This window comes from Chiroxiphia lanceolata, chromosome 5 (assembly GCF_009829145.1).
Source record: "Chiroxiphia lanceolata isolate bChiLan1 chromosome 5, bChiLan1.pri, whole genome shotgun sequence".
NCBI lineage: Eukaryota > Metazoa > Chordata > Aves > Passeriformes > Pipridae > Chiroxiphia > Chiroxiphia lanceolata.
The window spans coordinates 12,263,401-12,283,772 of NC_045641.1; the positions used below are offsets into that span (position 1 = coordinate 12,263,401).

Consider the following 20,372-nt stretch of genomic DNA (forward strand, 5'->3'; position numbering starts at 1 on the left):
TTTTAAAAGTCTCCATATTCTAATGATAAAATTTAGCTACACTTTGAGTTCCTTTCTTCAAATTTTAGACAACAGAGCTGCTAAGCTTTTAAAATTTTGGCAAAAAACCCTCAAACCTGCCCATTATTTACATTAGCGAGCATCTGTATCACAGGAGTTACTTTCAACAGAAATTATTATATTAGAAGCAGGTTAATTCTATTACATCACATATTTTGACCACAATTTAAGAACAGCAAGTATAAAAAATTTTCTTTTGCAGACCAATAAGTGTCTATATTCTGCAGCAAATAACGTTGCTCTCTTAAAAGTTTAAATTGCAGTAACAAGCAATAGAAGAACAGGTGCATAGTTCAGACAGCAGCTGTCATGATCTCCAGCCACAGAAACAACCTAACAACAAAGCAGTCAGGGCTCTTGGACAGGGTCTGAATGGAACCATTTTGGATGCCCCACCCCTGGAAGTGTTCTCAGCCAGACAGGATAGGGCTTTGAGTAACCTGGTCTAGTGGAAGGTGTCCCTGCCCATGGCAGGGGGGTTGGAACAAGATGGTCTTTAATGGCCCTTCCAACCTGAACCATTCTATGAATTAAAGGTTTTGAATGAAACACACTGGTAGAACAAACGGCAAATTTATAGAGTTCTTTTATTGAAGCTCCTTCTGCTTGTGGAAGACTGAGACAAAGTGGGACATGACTAAGCATTGGGTTAATGCATTCAGCCAGTTATCCCTCAGAAATGCTCTCCAGGAAAAAATATGTTTAGGTACAGAGACTTCAGTCCATTGCAACTGAATCATCTAAACTGCAAGCCCACTCAAGTATTTGTCATCACTGATCTATGAATCATAGGGTGCTGAAGAAAACAAGTTTAAAATATCCAAAAAGTCAAAAAATGCAAACATCAAACTTCGTTTTGCTTCGGATGAAGCCTCTTGGTTTGCTGTTCGTACCTGTTTATACGTCCTCTCTGCTACACACAGCAAGAAAAAGAAAATCCATACTAGAGACACACGGACCACGAAACTTATAATAACCATTGAGAGAACCAGAATGTCTCCATCTGATCCAAATGCAGTCATGCAGAGTTCAGCAGCAGAATGTGTAGCTAGTTGTTCTAAGTCTTTAGCTTGGGAAAGTCGAAAGACAAAGGGCATTAATCCCAAGATTAAAGATATGACATTTCCAAAAATCTGATAACCAATTCCTGGTATATAGCTGTTCACCTAAAAACAAAAGAAAACAAGGCATATTTTTAAGTTTGGAATGGATTTGGCACTAATTCAATAAATAAAATATTAATGTTTCTGTCTTATCACAAAGAACACTTTATAACCTGTTAAGTTACATGAAAACTTCAACCAAGCATCTTCATACTTCACCATTAAAAAAAAGGAAGTCCTCAAAGAGCACTTAGTGCACAGGAACCAGGACAAACAATTTAAAAACCCAACAACATAACATTGTAAACAAAATCTGGTGCATGTTCCTGTACTGAAAATTCATTGAACACTGAATTAGCAAAGTGCACCAATAAGACTGTCCTGCTTAGATCCTGTATGTTGCTCCTACTTGTGTTCTGGTTTTAAGTTGTAAGCTTTTTAATGGAATCAAAATGTTTACAGTGCAGCCATGACTGGAGTTCTGCTGTGCTGGCTATGGCTTTGCTAAGTTTACTTCTGCTGTGGATTGTCCCCAAACCTGTGAAGTTTATGAGTCAGGTAGAGATCAGAACTAGGTTTGTGAATACGTTGCTTTTTAACAAGTTTGGGATGGTAAGTATCAACTTGCCAGAACTAGGCAGAGTTAAGCTCTGCAAGGATTTTATGTCCAACCCTACAAAATATGGTCTATATTGAATAAGAGCATGACATCAATTTAAAGCTTGTCCAACTGTTTTCTGAAAAGGAGTACTAGGAAAAAGAGGGAGGACTAGTGAGATATGCCACTGAGCCTCTTAGATGTTTGCTTCTTAAAGAGGAAAGCTTTCTTTTCCAGTCCTAACTTTAGCATCAAAATACTCAGATTTGTTTATTCCTAACCCAACACATCATTTGATCATCAGAATCAAGAAGATGAATACAAATATTCACAGCATCTTTGTAACAATAAGAGAGGGTGGCTGTGTTAGCGAGTACCTAACAATGTAAACACATTTTATTGTCCCAACACTCAAGATCTGGTAATTCTTTAATCTGCTAGTTACAAGTAAATCCATGATGTAAGACATAGAACAATAATGTGAATAACAGATACTTTGAAACAAAAACCCAAACAAACAAATAAAAAAACCCACAACCAAGGAAACCAAACCAAAACAACAACAAAAAAAGAGAAAACACCAACCATAAAACAAGCTTCTTTTTGGTAGTGCTTAGACCTCTAAATACAATATTTGCATAAAGTTAAACGAATACTCACCCTGTTCATTATCATACCACTGATTTCAAGCACAGACATATCTGCTTTCTTACAGTCATTACCCTCCCATACAATTGCACTTATTTTTTCTAGTCCTGGATTCAAAGTGTGGATCCAAGGTAAATGACTCTGGGAAAGATAAGGAAAATATTCCATCAGAGTGAAAAATCTATTGTCATGTCAATACACCTTCATCAGCAACACACTGACGAAAAACACGCTTTAGACTGACAAATATTGCTATATAGCATTTCTTTCTACTATATATTAACATCATTCCTCAAAATCATCCACTTCTTTTCCAAGAAACAGCTGTGAGTACAGGGGTCTCTCCTCCAAGCTCTACTTTATAATAGTGATGAGTTACTGTGATTTAAGGATTTATTGGCTTTTTTTTCATTCAAACATATCAAAGAAGAGAGAAATATGAAAACAAGAATCTACTTATAAGTCATCCTTAATTCTGCCATGTTCAATGGATTTTTAAATTATTATTATTCTTCCCCTAACATTCTGAAAAGTATTCTTCTCAGGTTGAGCCCAAGGAAAACACTTTTTTTCTATTTGCTCTTATTAACATTTGTGTACTTTACAATCTTTGTTAGGGATAAAGACCCCCCCATATGCAAACTATATTTGGCAAGACTCAGAGCTCTCAGACTCAGAGGTAGGTGTCTAATCAATACACGCTGCTCCAAGAGCCAAGCAATCCCAGGTCAACCTACTGAATGCACTTATTGCTGAGGGACCTTTTTCTCTAACCACAGAGCCAAGTGAAAATTGAAGGATATGAAAAATGTTGAGGTGACAAGTTCTGCTCAGGCCATTTCTTGACTTTCCTCAGCCCTGTCTCACTTCTCTCCCATTCAGGTGATTAAAATTGCTCTCAGCTTTAGTCACCTGGCACTACGTGCATCATACTACTGAAAGTGGTGGTGCTGGCTGGGAAAAGGGCATGATATTATTTTTTAATTTTAACTTATCACTGATTAAAAGTAAACCTTTATTTTATTTTTATTTTATTGCTTGCTTTATCAGTGTTTATCTGAAATCTTTGTATTCTGCTAAGTCCTCGATTATCTCCCTTTTTATTTCCATTGGATGGAAAAAAATTTTTTATATTATTTAAACAACACAAATATTTTTTGCAGGACTTTCTTAGCCACAGATTCCCAAGGTCTTCCTCTAGAGGGAGTATCAACACCAGGAGCTGAATCTCAAAAATTCAAAATATGCAATCAAACAGAAAAACCTTCAACCGCAGAAAACCCAAGTTAATATACACGCTGCAATTCAACTCAGTATTTCAAGGCTTACACTTTTGTGTTTTATGCAATGCAAGCAAGAAGAACTAAAAATAAAAAAGCAAAGACTGCATGAAAAACAAACCGTTATCTCTTTTGGTTTGGGGGGATTTTTTTTGTTGGGGGGGTGGAGGGAAGGCTTGGCTTTGGGGAGCCCGACTTATTAAAATCAACAAATACATCATTTTCAATTCCAGCTATGAGTGAAGAACCTGTCTTTTGAAATTCTTTTCCTCAGTAGCATTAACATCGTCCCTTGCGTGACATTCCTTAGTTCTGATGATGCACTGCCCATATATATGACTTGTTAACCCAGAAGGATATTTCACATTCTCTCCATCTCTACTTAAATGGTTTAAATTAGCCATGTAATTAAAGATGAGATGTACTACAAATAAAACTGGCACTGAACGGTACATATGAACAGTTTTCATGAAATGAAGACTAAAACTTGAATGATTGAGTATTAATAATGCATTCTGTCCAACATTAGCCCAAGACAGGTAACAACTGAACTGCTATCCAAACAAACACCAAATTTTCAGAAATTACTGCCTATATGCTGCTACAGAATACCATTAAAGAAGGGAAATAAAATTAGCTTTCAGGTAAAAAAAAAAAAAAGTAAATAGAATTAGGCATATATAGTGTACATGTGACATCATATAAATACACATATATAACATTAGATACTGTGTATGTCATCTTTCTGTTTGATTTTTCTATATATACATAAAAAACCAGAAAGATGTCTGATAAGTGCTTACAAAAAAGTAATTCCACTAGAGAAAAAAAGAGGTGGGGGGAGATCCCATCCAAGACCAAAGCAACAAAAAACAAACAGAAAAGAACTAAGAAAAACCTCAAAGAAACAAAATAAAACCCCAAACCAGAAAAAAACCCCAACCAAACAGAACCATGAACTAGAACTAAGATTCAAACGCTCAAATATTCTATAAGCTATCCAATTTTTGCATATTGTCATATCCTGTTCATTTGACAAATTAATGAGTGAGTAGGAAAAAGCACATCTTCCTTGTTTTAATTCTATCAAATCACTTTGGCTTTGTTACTTTCTGTTACAGAATTCTTTCTCCCAGGCCTCCTGTGACACGTGATAAAACGGAAAATTCGGAACTTGTGTGTAGTGTAAAAAAAATCAAAATTGGCAGATACCAACCTGATGAAAGGGGTCATCTCTGTATTCTTTCTTCACACATGGATTCACTTGAGGGCTTTCCACATCTGTCTCACTGGTACAAGAGGAGTGACACTCAGCACAGTGCAACAGGTCCTCCCACAGCACATCTTCGGTTTCCGACTCCGGCCTCGCACTCTCAGAATCCTGCCTGGAGCTTGAACACCGAGAACTGCAGCTTGTACCAGATTTAGGTGTATCCTGAAATTGAAATTTGCATTGGAATTAACGTAGCATTTTTATTCTACATCGTTTCTTAGCAGAACAGTTATAAAGTTCAAATTAGTTAACCTGTGTTTATCTGGGTTTTTTATGTTCCAATCCATCATCTTTCTCACCAGAAAGATTTAGATGTTTATTGAAGATGTGTCTAAGAGGTTGCACGTTTTAAGACACTGTACAAAAAAAACAACAATCCGTGACTCCTGCTTTGTTGAGGAGAGGATCACACAAAGAAGAATCAAATCATACTAACTATTAAAAGGAAATAACAGTTTCACAGATTTTTAGAACTCATTAGTTTAGAATTTAACAGCAACTATCAAACTTCCAGCTATGTCTCAAACTTCTGAAGAATTGACTCTCAAAGTCTCCTAAAATCACATTGTTACTACTTACATATTTTCTCAAAGACAGAGTGAGTTTGTTTGCAGACCGTAATGCATCAGGTAGAAAGGGTACACATAGCTAATGCCAGTTATATGCATAGTCTGCATAGTCATACATAAAATTTTAATTATTTTAAATAATCTGCACTTGAGAAACAAGTATGCCTTATTAAACTCAAAGCTTACCCAGATGTTAGATAAAGAAAGAAAAATATTAAGTATGGGACATTCAAATCTCCCAGTGCATAGACATGAAATAACCTACAGTTGTCTTCAGGACAAGAATGTGGAGTTTTTAACTACTTTCCATAATAAGCAGAATCCATTTCCTACAACACAGAGATGAAGTATTAAAAGCAGTACCAGCCTACTCATTACCATCCTCTGGCAATTTCCGTTCCCTCTTAACATAAAATTTACTTCTTTCTACTAATTTTTCTTGAGAACATACACAATTTTTTACACTGAAAAAAAAAATTAAGCAATGTTTCAACAGACATACTAACTTATTAACATAGAATCATAGAATCAGCTGGGTTGGAAGGGACCTCCGAGATCATCAAGTCCAACCTTTGATCCACTACCACTGCAGTTACTAGACCATGGCACTAAGTGCCACATTCAGTCTCTTCTTCAAAACCTCCAGGGACGGAGAATCCACCACTTCCCTGGGCAGCCCATTCCAATGTCTGACCACCCTCTCTGTAAAGAAATTCTTTCTAATATCTAACCTACACCTCCCCTGGTACAACATATGATTCGTAATGCATTGCTATCTAAAGAAATGCTCTTCAATCTCTCTGAAAACTATGTATTTTATGTAAAACATTTTGTAAATAAATATTTAGAAAAATTTGGTCTGAACTCTCTCATTTTACAAAGTGAGGGATAACATCAATGCAGAAGAAGTCTGAACTACTTTTTTCTTAAAAATTAAAAATTAAGTATTTATAGAAAGTAGTCACTACTGGATACCACTGAGGGCTGAAGTTAATAAAGTAAGAACATTAAAAAGAGCTTGCTCAAACAACAATTAAGTTGACAAGTAAACAGGAAGGTAAAAGAAAATGCAGGACAGAATTTAAGAGTATATCCACTGACTTCACTAATTTATTTTTTTTTTTAATACAAAGAAAGCTTTCACTGAATCTAAAACTATTGTTTCATTTCCTTTGTAATTGTGTGGGGGAGGCGAGTTGGGAACAACAAAGAAAGGCTTCCTCTTTCATGGCATCAGTCAGATCAGTAAATGGGGAACAGGGTGAAAAAGTACTGCCAGACCTACACATGGAGTAAATTTTGTCTCTTTGGTTTCTGAAGGTATCTACACAGCCTTCCCTACCTCTGAAGTACTCCATGCAAGAGAAAATATATTTAAGCTAAGAAAAGAAAAAAATCAACTGTAACAGTGTCTTTCTGCTTCCTCTTATCAAGCACTACAGCTGCACAAGGATACAGTCAAGAGACATCTTCTGTAATATGAAACAAACAGTTCCAAGTATCGACCTGCTCAATTATCCTAAACCACACATGCAAAAGGCATTAAACACTCAAATCAATAAGCCTTCTGGATCTTTCTAACCAAAGTCTGTGAGAAATAAGTGAAAGAAGATAAGATCATCTAGTAAAGTTTCCTATGCAAAGCATCAAGGTTTTGCAGTTGTGATCAGAGAAAGTAATATCTGAACCCTTCCAAGGAGACATTTCTTATATCAAGTAGAGAGCCTGCTCATGAGGTTCTGCCTATCAAACCCACCTGGCAGTGGACTTTAGTCAGAGCTGATTTTATTCTTTACACTCTCTTAGGTCACAGTCTTAGTGAAAAAACAGCAATACAGCCTTTAAAGTATTCTGTATATCTGTTAAGTTGCATACCATTAGCAAAAAAGAGCATACTTTTTTAAATAAATAAAGAAACAAATTAAACCACAATAGGATATCCCTTTCTCTTTCAATGTCTGAGTCCTTACAGTTAAGGACTCTACTAATATGGAATCAATGAACTTCCCTCTTCATGATGGCATGAAGTCTCTTAAAATATCTGAATCTTTATGCATTAACAATTTCGTTAGACTTCATGACAATATTTTAAATTGTTTCAACAAACACGAGTGAATGAAAACTCAGAGTAAATCAGACTTCTCCACAAGAAAGCCAGTGAATCCAAAATACAAACTAAATGGAGAGAAACAGGAGCAGCAGCATGATGAAAATTTGTATATTGTTAATTACTACTGTTTCTGTAACAAAGCAAATTTCTAGAGGAGATAACCAGTGTCAAGAGACAGTAACAGAGTTGCCATAACCTGAGGCAAGATGTACAGAACATATTTTAAGCTCCTTATAACAAACTGAAAAATAGGATGAAGCTCAAACAAACTAAATTAAAACCTCTTAATTTCAAAACACTGTCATTAAACTAAAACAAAAAAATCTCTGTCCCCCATCAACGTGACTTCCAAATAACAGACTACTAAAATCCAGTACAGGAGAAAAAAAAGTTTGAGGAAAACATATTTATTCACTAAGAAGTCAAGAAGTTTTAACAATTTACAGACAAGAAGCATTAGAAATGAACATACCTCCAGAGGATAATGTTTCTTGTAATGGTGAGATTTCCTGTTTCGAAGCGTACAATCACTAGAAGTGCGTTCCACATTGCGACGTAAAGAATATCCAGTTTCAGGCCCTTCCTCACTGGAAACTTCATCTGATAAGTTTGTCACAATCCTGTGAGTATCCTGGTGCAAGAAACACAATACTAGTAAGACTTACAGTCATACAGACTAAGCCTTGTTCTCAACTACTGAAATCAAACTTCTTTCTACACCTTTAGTATCTCTGTTCAGTTAAACCAGATATTAACGTATTTTCAAGTGTCAAAATTAATTGGTACCATTAGCATTATGAAACAAATTGTAATATCAGAATAAACATTTTTCAAATGAAGGGTTAGTTTATACTATACCCAAGAAAAATTCCAACATTCTTATTTTAGATGTGATTTTGTCTCAATTGAACCTAGCAAGAAAGGCTTAGAGGAAATGTATTTACATTGGGGAAAAAAATTATAACAAACAAACAAAACCCAAAAAACCCCACACCAAAAAAACCCTAACAAAACTGTGATAGCAGACACTCTAACACAGAATTATCAACACACACAGTACAAAACTAACATTTACCTCTTCTCCCAAGGATAAGGTGCTACAGATTGCATGCTGAGATCACTTTTTTATTTCACTTCTCATTTCCCTGATTTTAAACTAAAGTTAAAGTAGCCCTTAGTAACAGAAAGCAACAGAAAGAAAAAGGGCAGCAAAAAGATCAACTGTGAAAAGCTTTTTTGTATATTCTCATTTGTTATGAAATCACCAGAAAGAACCTTGTCAAGTTTCCTTCGGAGTCTTCCTGTCATCAATGAAACACAAAAAGGACAAAAATAGCAAAGCTGCTCTCTGTGAATACAACAAATCCTTCCTCCCCCTGCAACATCATTCTCTCTTCCATGACAAACTCCATTTTCTGAGATGCTTCAAGGGCAGGACATTTCCCCTTTTTGACAGCTGAGTTGCAGACAGAAATAGGGACAGGCAGAACAGTCTGGGATGTCTTCTCTACTGTGTTTTGCACTGACACTGAAATGTTTTGATTTTCTTCACAGGAAGAGATGAGAAGGAGAGAAGAAAGGACCCTATTCTAGTCTCTGCCAATTTCTCTTTAATGTGGGTCTTCTCACAAAGCAAGTTCAGCATAGAAACATCTCATCCATTCTATCAAAGAAATTTAAAACTGTTTAAAAATCCTTTTTCTTAAAAGTCCTTGATTTGATGAATTTCATGAAGAATGTAAAATGCTTGGAACTGATAAGACAACTGAACCTTGCTACCACTGCTGAGAAAGCACCTCCTGCAGAGGAACAAAGCTAAGTTTTTGCTCTGAGATGAACCTTCATCACTTTCATTGTGACTTCATCATCATTTGACAAATTAATAATCTTCCTTCAAAAGCAACAAGCACACTTACTTTGTGATGACTGTGATTGCTGAAGACCTCTCTCGCTGTCGAAGTGCTCCACCCTGTCTCTTCTGGCCTGATCACTTCACAGCGACGCTCGTGGGCCTGCACACATTCTTCACTGCCTTTACCTGTCTTTTTCCCATCAAGGGACACGTAGCCATTATCAGTCTCTGTGGATTTATCTATTGAGTTTTTTGCTTTCTTAGACCTATATTTAAAACAAATACATGTATTAAATTAATTATTCTCTCAATTATTTCCCAGTCTAAGTCCTGCTTATTCCTCTCAGATCCTGTTCTACTACTAAGATGACCACAAACGAACAACGTTAACATTTGATGCAGTATTTGTAACTATTTAATCTTCTAAATAATACTCATTATTTTGTAACAATTTTAGGAAAGTATAAACTGTCAGAGTGTGTGAATGAAATGTCCACCATTATCTACTGAAAGAAAAGGAAATGTATTTTTTAAAACTAAAACTTTCACAGCAACTTTGGCAATAGAAGAACCACAAACCTCAAATGTAAACGAGAAACTCCTCTATTTCATCTTAACGAGAAAAGAGGTATGATAGAAGTTGCTTTAAGAATTATTAATTCAAAGCAAGCATGCGATTTCCTGAAGCTGCAATCATGCCTTTTATTACTCTACACACAGATATTTTTTGTTGTTTTAAATACATTTTGCTTACTGACAACTCTGCTAAACAGAAGGGGATTTACCTTTTTCTGTATTATCCTGTAACACCTCAGTAACATTTTCAAATATATCTTACAAACACAATAATTAAACCTTTTTTCAAAGCATAAAATCTTAAGACTTCTTATAGTGGTGAAAAGTCTTCCATAACATCCTCTAGAACCAAGGTCCTTTACTAGTCAATAGATGTAGCAGCAAGACTAACGTAAGAAAAAGGCTTTCTCAAAGCAAACATTTGGATGATTACACTTCCAAACTAGAAAGTGCAGTGGATGAAGGAATGAAGAGGAATAACAACTTGCTACCTTACTGACACAGACTACTTTTAGTCTTCGATTAAGTTTCTATATTCTCAAAGTAAATTAGATTTTGCTTGTTAGATTCTCAGAATGCTTGGTGGGGAAGCAGGGGGGGGAGAGAGGAAGAGGAGAGTGTTATAAATAAAGCTTCCAGATTTTTTTATTTTTATTACAAGCAGAACGCTGGGCATAGATCACAGAACTACCAAGAATCTGTCCAGTTGATCTTGTGCTGCTATGAGGGAATATGTATTGCCTTTCTCTTTAAGGAGTGAGGCATTCTGTGAGGGCTTGGATTACACAGCAGAAGATTAAATTCCTCTTTAGTATGTACATCAAACAAATTGGGAGAATTTGGATAGTCGCCTCACATTCCTTCCAAGATAAGGTATCCCACACATAAAGGGGAGTCCTGAACACAAAAATTCATTAGGAAGAGCTGGATAAAATGGAAAAGAAACCAAAAAGGACCAATTCTGCTGTTGGAATGCAGACAAAATAATGAAAAGAAGGGACAGTGTTACCATGGCGTTTCATCTTCCTTTCCCATCTTTAATGTTGTTTCCTCACCCCTGACTAGAAAAAATCTAACATTTTTATTTCTTTTAAATCAAAGGAACTGCTGCTCCACTTCTCTTATATGAAGCTATGGAACTCACCTAGTATTCTCTGACCTACTCCCAAAATTCTTGGCCAACTTAATTTCTAAAAGAATACCATCAGAAACACTTTCTGCAGCTACTATATATTTGCATGGATTAAGTTTTATTATAAGCTTACAAAAGAAAAGAGCCAGCATATGCTTTAGCATGTGTGGTGTGCTGGAGATCAGTCAGTGAGCCTCCTGTTTGCAGACTGCCAGTGTGAGAGCTCACATAAGGAGCTTGAATTTTCTAGGTCCATTAAGATAATCTAAAACATTACTGAGGCTTTGGACAAAAAGGTCAAGCTATCACCAGTAAACACATTAGAACTTTATTTCTGTGCCATTCCTTAATGCCACTGTTTAGCCAAGTTAACGAAGATAAGACAATTGAAGATAGGGAAAGCTCCAGTTATTATTGAACGGAAAACTTTGCTTTTCCATGTTTGGAATAAAGCAAGTACTGTCCTTTAAGTGGCAACTCACTGTAAAAGTTTCAATAAGGTCAGTTGTGAGTACCAAGGAAGTAGCACTAATATTAAATTATCTGCAATAAGGAGGAATCCAGAGCAGCAAATTTGTAATTCATTAAATATACTTCCAGCACTATTTAAAAATTTCTTTTTAACAGTGCAAAAGCAAACACAGTTCACATCACATGCACACACACATGCAGTCAGACACACTTCCTCCACAACAGGAGTGGATTAACAAGACTATTCCAAGTTTGACTTGAGAAGTTTTTATACATTTTATAAAAAACTTTAAAGCCACTAGGAAGAAGTAGCCTCAAACAGTTGAATAAGAACAGATAAAAGAAAGAACTTAGACATGTATGAACAGTTTGTTCAGACAGGATTTCACTACTCCAGCAATGTTTAAGTGCTAAAATCACAAGAGGAATACTACCCATCCGATATCAATTAAGGCTCATTCTGAAAAACAAGTAGCTTGTCTGAAGTCTTTATTTGCTTCTAACATAAAAGCCAGTTATCTTTTGGAAGAATCCCTAAGTTTAAGTGTAAGCCTCAAGCCAGAAAAATATACATTTAGGCTTAAAATTAGACTTTCATGCACTATATTGTGCTAAAAAACAAACAAAAAAATTAAAAAAAAAACCCACACAAAAAAAACAAAAAAAAAACAAAAACAAAAAAAAAAAAAAAAAACACACAAAAAAAAACCTAAAAAAACCCCCAAAAAAAAAAAAACAAACCAACCAGTTTTTCCCTAGCAGACAGAAATGTATAGTTTCCTAGAATTACTATTACAGTTTTATGCTAGAACTAAAAGTATTTAGAGCAAGACAGACAATGCCATGAATAAATCCAAGGTCTTAAAGGTTTGAACATGTGGAACATCTAAGTCAAGAATGACTTTTAGTCTTATTTATGCATTAGCTAGAGAAAATACTAAGGAAGATTTAAATCAAATTTCTGGAAGACTTTAGATTTTCACTGTCAAGTACTCTATTCCAATGTATTACCATTGGGGTTGGTCACAAAAACTCTCCTCCCTGTTCCCATTGTGAAACTTTTAGAGAAGTTATAAGATTTCCACTGGAGTAAGGACACAGAGCAAAGTCCCAAATCAGTATTACCTTCTGAATAAATCCCCTGTTCGGATATTACCTTCTTTTCCAGTGAAACTAATCAGTATTTTCTAAATTGCCAATGTGGTAGATTAAAGCCCATAATTATATTTTATCAATCAGACTGAGTTCTGCCATTCAAAAGGATATTTATTGAATACACAGTTCCAGATTAGCAATGACCTGAGTGTAGGCAAATGATCTAAGTACAGAGGCTCCTGCCCTAAACCAGAGAACATAATTTCTGAGGTTAATTTTGAAATCATGTATTTATAACCTATATTTAAAACTTCAGAAAATGTATGTCAAACCTTAATATATGCGAAAAACTGCTGTAACTAAACACTAATGAGACAGTCTAATGTGCTTATCTAAAGAGCTCCCACATATGTCTTAGGAAACAGGACAGACATCACTGTGAAGCTTCCTTGCACTGAGGTTTCCTAAGATATTCTTTAAGCAACATTACCAAGTGGTCAATGTACTCCACACTGTGCTCTTGCTTCCTCACTCCCAGCCCCACTCTGCCATCCCACACTGCTGACAAAGCTGTTTGCATTACCATGAAAAAAATTACATGAAGAAACTGAACTGCATGGTTGAAAAAGAGGTTATTTTTTCAACAGGACAAGTTCCTCATAGGGTTTGTATGGCTCCAGACATACAAACAACTGTGCCTCTGCAACTGAAGAGGTGACAAAGGACTAAGGGCTATTTACAGCATTCTCAGTCACTCTGTGCTCTTTTATCCTTTGAAGATACTGTATATGCTAAGTAGTAATCATGGAGGCTTAACATCTATATATATATACACACACTACCCCTCATTAAATGGTTTAAACAAGTCTTTAGAGTAAGTTCCACACAGCCCTTCTCAACTGAAAACAGTCTGAGCCCAACAGGAGGAAAGGTAAGGAAAAAATGAATCTTCCAACACTTCTCTTCTTATTTAAGATCAGTATCTTCAGTGAATGGAAAACATTTAAAAATTTACAAGACTATAATCGAAACATACAACAAAGTAATGCATTCAGACCCGAAGAACAGCCATGTGACCTACATGTGACCTACAGTTTATCAAAGCTAGATTAATCTATGCAGGAAAAAGTCAAGTTAACTCTCCTCTTGCAATATTTTAAAACATTGTTAAAACTTCTTCAAGGTTTCAAGTAGATATTCCCAGAATATCTTTTATATAACTTATGTAACATAACATAAGTTTTCCCAGTGGTTAAGAGCACATATCACAGGTATGACAGACATATTAGTGTTGCCATATTTAAGATGCAGCATGCACAACAAAACATCAATGTAATAACTTTGCAGTATCCCTTTTCTCAATTTCACACTACTTTATGAGCATATTTTCACTTGTTAATACATGCTGATACATAGCACTCAAAATACTGCATATATAGCGTATCTTGAACACATACTGCTATAGAATGTTTGTTTTTTTTAAAAAACTTTTTAATTGCCCAGAGCACTACATCAGCAGATTGATCCTTTCCAAGACAGCTCTGGTATCCAACAGGTTTAGGTGTTTCTTCTAATCATAACAAAACATATCTTCTACATTTATTTATAAACTAAACACTGTGCCCATTTGAATCCTGAAAGCTTTTCCTTCAGAAAAAGTGTGTGATTTGATGACAGTGACAGAGTTCAATAAGCATTCTTTCTGAGTAATAAGCAGCTAATGTAATAAAGTAAAACTGAAGAGTTGAACTGAGAAACTGAGCTGGTTTGTTCCTGATAGCCCACACAGAGTACTCCTAATTAAATAAAAGTTAATTCTCTACCTCACTCTCATGAGATCCCGCCTGGAGTACTGTGCTAAGCTCTGGGGCCCTCAACATGAGAAGGACATCAATCTGTTGGAGCAAGTCCAGAGGAGAGACAAGAAGATGATCAGAGGGCTGGAGCACCTGTCCTATGAAGACAGGCTGGGAGAGTTGGGTTTGTTCAGCCCAGAGAACTGAAGGTTCTGGGGAGATCTTATAGCACCTTCCAGTCCTAAAGGGGGCTACAAGAGAGCTGGAGAGGGACTTTTTAAAAGGGCATGTAGAGACAGGACAAGTGGTAATGGCTTCAAACTAAAAGAGGGCAGGTTTAGATATAAGGAAAAAATTATTTACTGTGGAGGTGCTATGGCACTGGAACAGGTTGCCCAGCAAAGCTGTGGATATCCCATTCCTGGAAGTGTGCAAGGCCAGGATGAATGGGGCTTTGAACTTGGTCCAGTGGAAGGTGTCCCTGAGCATGGCAGGGGGGATAGAACCAGATGATCTTTAAGGTTCCTTCCAACACAAATTATTCTATGATAATTCCATATTTTTTCAAAATTATTGCATCAGCATTTGCAAAAGTCAAGAAACAACAATTAGTACATTTTCAAATACTGAGATGAGTTTGCTATTAAGAGCAAAAAAACTAGATCAAGAGAAGTTTAATCATTACATCAACATTTACTTATTTAGAAAAGGGATAGTGCATCTCTAACACATACGTAGCCTTAAATAAATACAAACCCTGATAAAAAGAAAGCAGCATGCCAGATATCTCTGAAGACAGCGCCAATACTGCAAGAGGTGCTTGTACCGTAGCTCTGCACTGTTCCCTCCTGTGTGTTATCTGTGGTACTAGAGCCATCTCCTTCCCTATGTACTTCCAAATGTGCTGCTTTCCTTAATTTCCTTCATCAAAAGAGATTAAAATTGGAAAGTAGCTTTGTAAGTGCAATTTGCTAGTTATGTAATGTGTTCAGCAGTTTAAGCATGCAAAACCAAGCAAGATTTCAAAAGTATTTTGCTAAAGTTTTATCGTATAAATTTTATAAATTCCATTTAATAAAACTAAACATTGCACATTATCATAACATTTAAACACAAAATAAATTTCACTTCATCATCAGAGGCTTAGACTACAAAATTCACTACTGCAGGGTTTCCCATTTTAATGGGACAACTCACAGTGGCAAACCAAGTCAGTGAAGTGCTTGGAAGAAAGGTTCTGCACTTCAGAGAGCATCTCCTTTAATGTATGCTTCCCACAGATCACTGGACAGTATTGCATAGTTATAAAACTAAATTTGCAGTAATATAAACATTGTCACTCTACCACTATTCAGATAGAAACTGTTTTGAGGCAAAAATTCAGATTCAATGCATTAAAATTCAAATAAAATTATGCATAAATTAGCCAATGCATAAAAGTTAAAGAGCACAGTTAAGCACCCATTTTAAAGTTTCAAATAAAAACAGAGCACTAATTTCTCATCTCTTGCAAAGCAGAGACTGTAACCCCCTACATTTTTTTCATGCATGTTCTTTACAGTAGTTTAACAATCCTAAATGATAAAGTACTTTAACACAGACTATACCTTCTTCTTTTACCCCCTGTGCTAGGAGGTGGCTTAGGAGTTCGTGTTGAAACAATCTGACAGTGCACAGTCCCAAGTAGCAACATGAGCCATATCGGCCCAATGACTTCAGTCAGAGGTATATTATGTGGGCTTTGGGCTGTATAGAATAGCACTACAGCAGCAACTGGAAAAGAAGGGAAATGAAGTTGAGTTCAATATTTGAAATGTCTGAAATGGCCAACTCGTTATATGGCTTTTGTTAAAACCAAAACCAGTCAGTTAGCCCTTTACCTGCATTTAAATCACCTCATGTAATTCTGAGAGAGAAATCCTAATTGCTAAAAACCAGCAGCAATAAAAGTTTAAACAGTTGCCTACTGTCTTAATACCTATCTCTAATTTCACACTATATTATAGGTATTGCTCAAAAAAAGGGTGGCAGAATGAAGGTGGGGAAAAGCATTTGGAAAGCTATATCTGTCATGAAACAACTTTAAATTACGGTGAAACATTTGCAGGAGAAAAACCCAAAAAGCAGTTCAAACAAATGGAATTCTAGATCACCTATAATGACACAGTACAATCCAACAAGTTAAGTGAGACTTGAGACTAGAAACTCTGTATAGTAGAATGTATTTTAAACTCCATATTCCAGTCAAGGGACAAAATTGCCCATCTGGATAGACAGCCACTCATAAGAGCAACCAAGTATATATTTCACATATACTTGTGTGCATATTTTTTAGCAGTGAGGAAAGATCAGAGACAAAGCATGTAAACTACGAGCTAGTTCAGCTGAAGTCAGCAGGACTCTAACTAGCACTTGTGGTTGGAAAAGGAGGAGCTTCCAATTCCATCGCTAACTAATAATTTTGTAAACCTATAACCACTTTCCACATACAGCCAACACTCATCCAGCTATTCTTTCTCCTGTACCCAGAGTCCGACCACTTAGAAACATTTTTACAGGCCCCAGGTCAATCAGAACACATTCACCAGGCGTGGGGCAGGCAGGAGAGGCAACCCCTCTCTTTTTCTGCTTATTCTATGTCCTTGCCACTCTGCCTCTCTGGCTTGGAGTGCTGTGTCTATAAATCAGCTGAGAGAAGCTATCAAAAAAAAAAAAAAAGCCCAAAACAAAAAGCACAGAAACTCCAAGACACAATTCAGAAAGAGAAGTGGGAAATAATTATTTGTTCCTACCTTCTGCACATACCATGAGAACTTGGTTTTGTTCTTGTACTACTAAGAAGTGAAAGTCTCATAACTTAAACCTACTCCTAGTTCAAGAAATACATGGTATAAGTTCAATAGTTTTCACCAATTCTCTACTGAAAGTAATAGAAAAAAATGCAGCCAGTTGCAAAGCTACATGCCACACTCAAACACCTAAAATAAATCACATGAAGTCACACCTCACAGCAGACACCTGGACATGATGTTCTCCACTAAAAAGAGATTCAATGTGTTTTTCATTAACTAATCTTTCACAAGGTAACCAGTATTAAAAACATAATGAACATATGAAACAACTGAAATATTTTTGATTGTGGAAAAACTATTTCTAATTTCTCCTCAGTCTTTTTCCTAAATTAAAGCACAATACTCTTGCATAGAACACACAGGGTATCTTTTATTATTAGGTGTGGAATAAGTTTTTGCTGCATAAGGTTTCTCAGAAAGACAGTATGCATCTATGAGAAATCCAATTTATTAAAAAATATTAAAAAAAAGGTACAGATAGGAAAAGGTAGAGATAATGTCGTCTCTTTCTAAATGAGCTTATCTAGGTTCTCACAGATACATTAGCTTCATGAGGTGAAAGTGTAAAGAAGTAGCCAATTTTGACTCCTACCATAAAATTTAGATAAACATATCCTTCTCAGAACACAGAGCTCCACAGATCCATGTGAAATGATTTGCAGGAGTAGGTCTACAGAAAATAATTTTAAACCTCACTACTGCTACTTAATAGACATTTAGCAAAGCAGAGCTGTCTAGGAGAAATTATGTTCCAGAAGACAGGAATCTGTAGACTGGGGACTCCCACCATAACGTTTCACACCGATTTAGGAAAATGTTACCAATCTCCTGATCTTTTCAGTAGGAGGGGAGGGAAATCCAAGAATTTCTTTGTGCCCAGAGTGTCAATATGCTCTCCTTCAGATTATCCAAGAATTGGTCCTACCAACAGGTAGGAAGGAGTGGTCAGAACAGGATTTCTCACAGCACTTTTAATTATTTCTTTACATATTTAAGTATTTGGACTTCCACTTTCCTAAAACACAGTGGTTTATTTTGTGAAACAGACACAAATGTAATTATATCACACTGAGCAAAAAGCTGTCTCAAAGAAAGCAATCATACATTTCAAAGACCAACAAGCATTTATTTTTAGAGCATTTAAGGCTTTGAAATACTCGTAACAGCAAATTTAAAAAGGCATACATACTTATGTATCTCACCACCACAGTAAACAACCATTACATCACTATTAAAGTTTCTTGCTTCATACTTAAGAAATACATGATAGAGATATACATTGTACTTTCACTCTTGATTTTCCCATTAGAATATAAAAATATTTTTAAAGTAAAAATGAGGTACTATTATATATTAGATAGACAAGGAGTCAAAGGAAAAAGGTTTTACTTCTACCTTAAGTCACTGGCCTGTTCTGTGACCTTGAACAAAAAAACATTTGTCTGTAGTTCTCTTATCACACATTGTGCTAAGCACCTTACACTAAAGGAAACCAATACAAATAAACCTGGAGTCTAAATGTACAGCCAAGGAAAGAGCTTTTTCTACAGACTTACATAAATGCTAGCAAGTATCCTCTTAAACCTAATCAATTTTAAAGCAGTAATGCACTTCATAAATCTATAGAAAACACTTCATAATTAAAGAAGATAATTTAACTAAACATACATAAACAAAATAAAATCAGACCGTTTTACAACAATGTCAGTGAGAATCTGTCATGATGACAGAAAGTCCAAGCTACAATACAAAATCCAGATTCAGGGTAGAATTATGGCTACTGGAATTTGAAATTTCTTTTCTTACGTTTCCATCATAGATTCTTGACGTTTTGGTGCTGCCTTACCAGCCTTGTAAAAATTAGTAACTGAGTACAGTGCTTGGGGGGTGGGATGGAGTGTGTTTTAAATAGTTTTGAATAAGTAAATGTCAATTTAATTTTATTTACATGTTCCTTTAATTTATTTCAAAAACTATCAAAAACTCTGCAGCTAATTCAGCACAGTTTAGATATCAAGTATTTAAAATAGCTTATAGAGTGATATGGAATACAATTAATTATTTTATTTGTTAATTCACAACCTCAGAAATATCAGAAATACTTCATCATGTTTTGGGCTATATGGGTTAGGGAACTGATGCATTCCAACCATAACTTAGTAAATCACAGATCTCAAGAAATCTGATGGGGTAATGCGTTAATTATAAGATAGCTCTGTAATGTCCTAAAAACTTGCTTGCACTCAGAGTCTGCATTGTCTTACTATTTTGCTACTTTTAGAGTCTTATGAAAACTCCATACATTTTTAAAATAAATTTCCCAATAGGAACATAAAAAATTACTGTTTCTCAGAATAAGACACCTATGAACATAGTAACTAACTACAATTTCTGTCTTTTACTACCTATATTACTATAAATGAGATTAAAATTAATAACACTATGAGATCTCTTACTGTAGGATGGACAAATGCTAATGTATGCAACAATACTTCTTATGAACCAATTTCAGAAATGAGGAAAAGAAGGACTTTTGATAAGAGGCCACATGAATATTTGCCAGTATTTCAGGTCTTGAGGCACTGGCACTATGAAAATAATTTTATAGCTGCTAACATCACCACATGAGGTACGGTCATTTTTTTTTTTAAAGTCCCTATCTTTTTTAATTAAAATTTCCAAATGATACAGTGATTCACAACTGAAAGGAGAGATGGCAAAATTAAAAATGTAATATTGTATCTTAATTGATTTCAGTGGAAAATCTATTAGTCATTTAGCTTCTCGGGGTACTTAAATTGCTCCCAACTTTCATTAACCTTCTGTTCCATTTCTGTTGTACATACTTCTGAAACACTTATTCTTCACCCTTTTACATACTGACTCACTCCATTACATTTCTTCCTTTCTAGTTTTCTTCTTATATATTACATATATTTAAGACAATCACAAAGTCA

General features: G+C 35.5%; 1 protein-coding gene across 5 annotated transcripts in view; it reads right to left on the minus strand.

Moving 5' to 3' along the window:
• Window positions 1–20,372, minus strand: part of PHTF2 (putative homeodomain transcription factor 2) — a 65,609-nt gene that overhangs the window by 11,970 nt on the left and 33,267 nt on the right. For 4 of the 5 annotated variants that reach the window (XM_032688456.1, XM_032688457.1, XM_032688458.1 and 1 more), the window contains 7 exons: window positions 16,171–16,336; window positions 15,320–15,484; window positions 9,558–9,759; window positions 8,114–8,272; window positions 4,906–5,124; window positions 2,422–2,550; window positions 954–1,226 (listed from right to left, as the gene is read on the minus strand). In XM_032688456.1, coding sequence (XP_032544347.1) covers window positions 954–1,226; window positions 2,422–2,550; window positions 4,906–5,124; window positions 8,114–8,272; window positions 9,558–9,759; window positions 15,320–15,484; window positions 16,171–16,336 — 1,313 coding nt within the window. The remainder of the gene's footprint in view (window positions 1–953; window positions 1,227–2,421; window positions 2,551–4,905; window positions 5,125–8,113; window positions 8,273–9,557; window positions 9,760–15,319; window positions 15,485–16,170; window positions 16,337–20,372) is intronic. The other variant, XM_032688459.1, reaches the window with a different exon arrangement.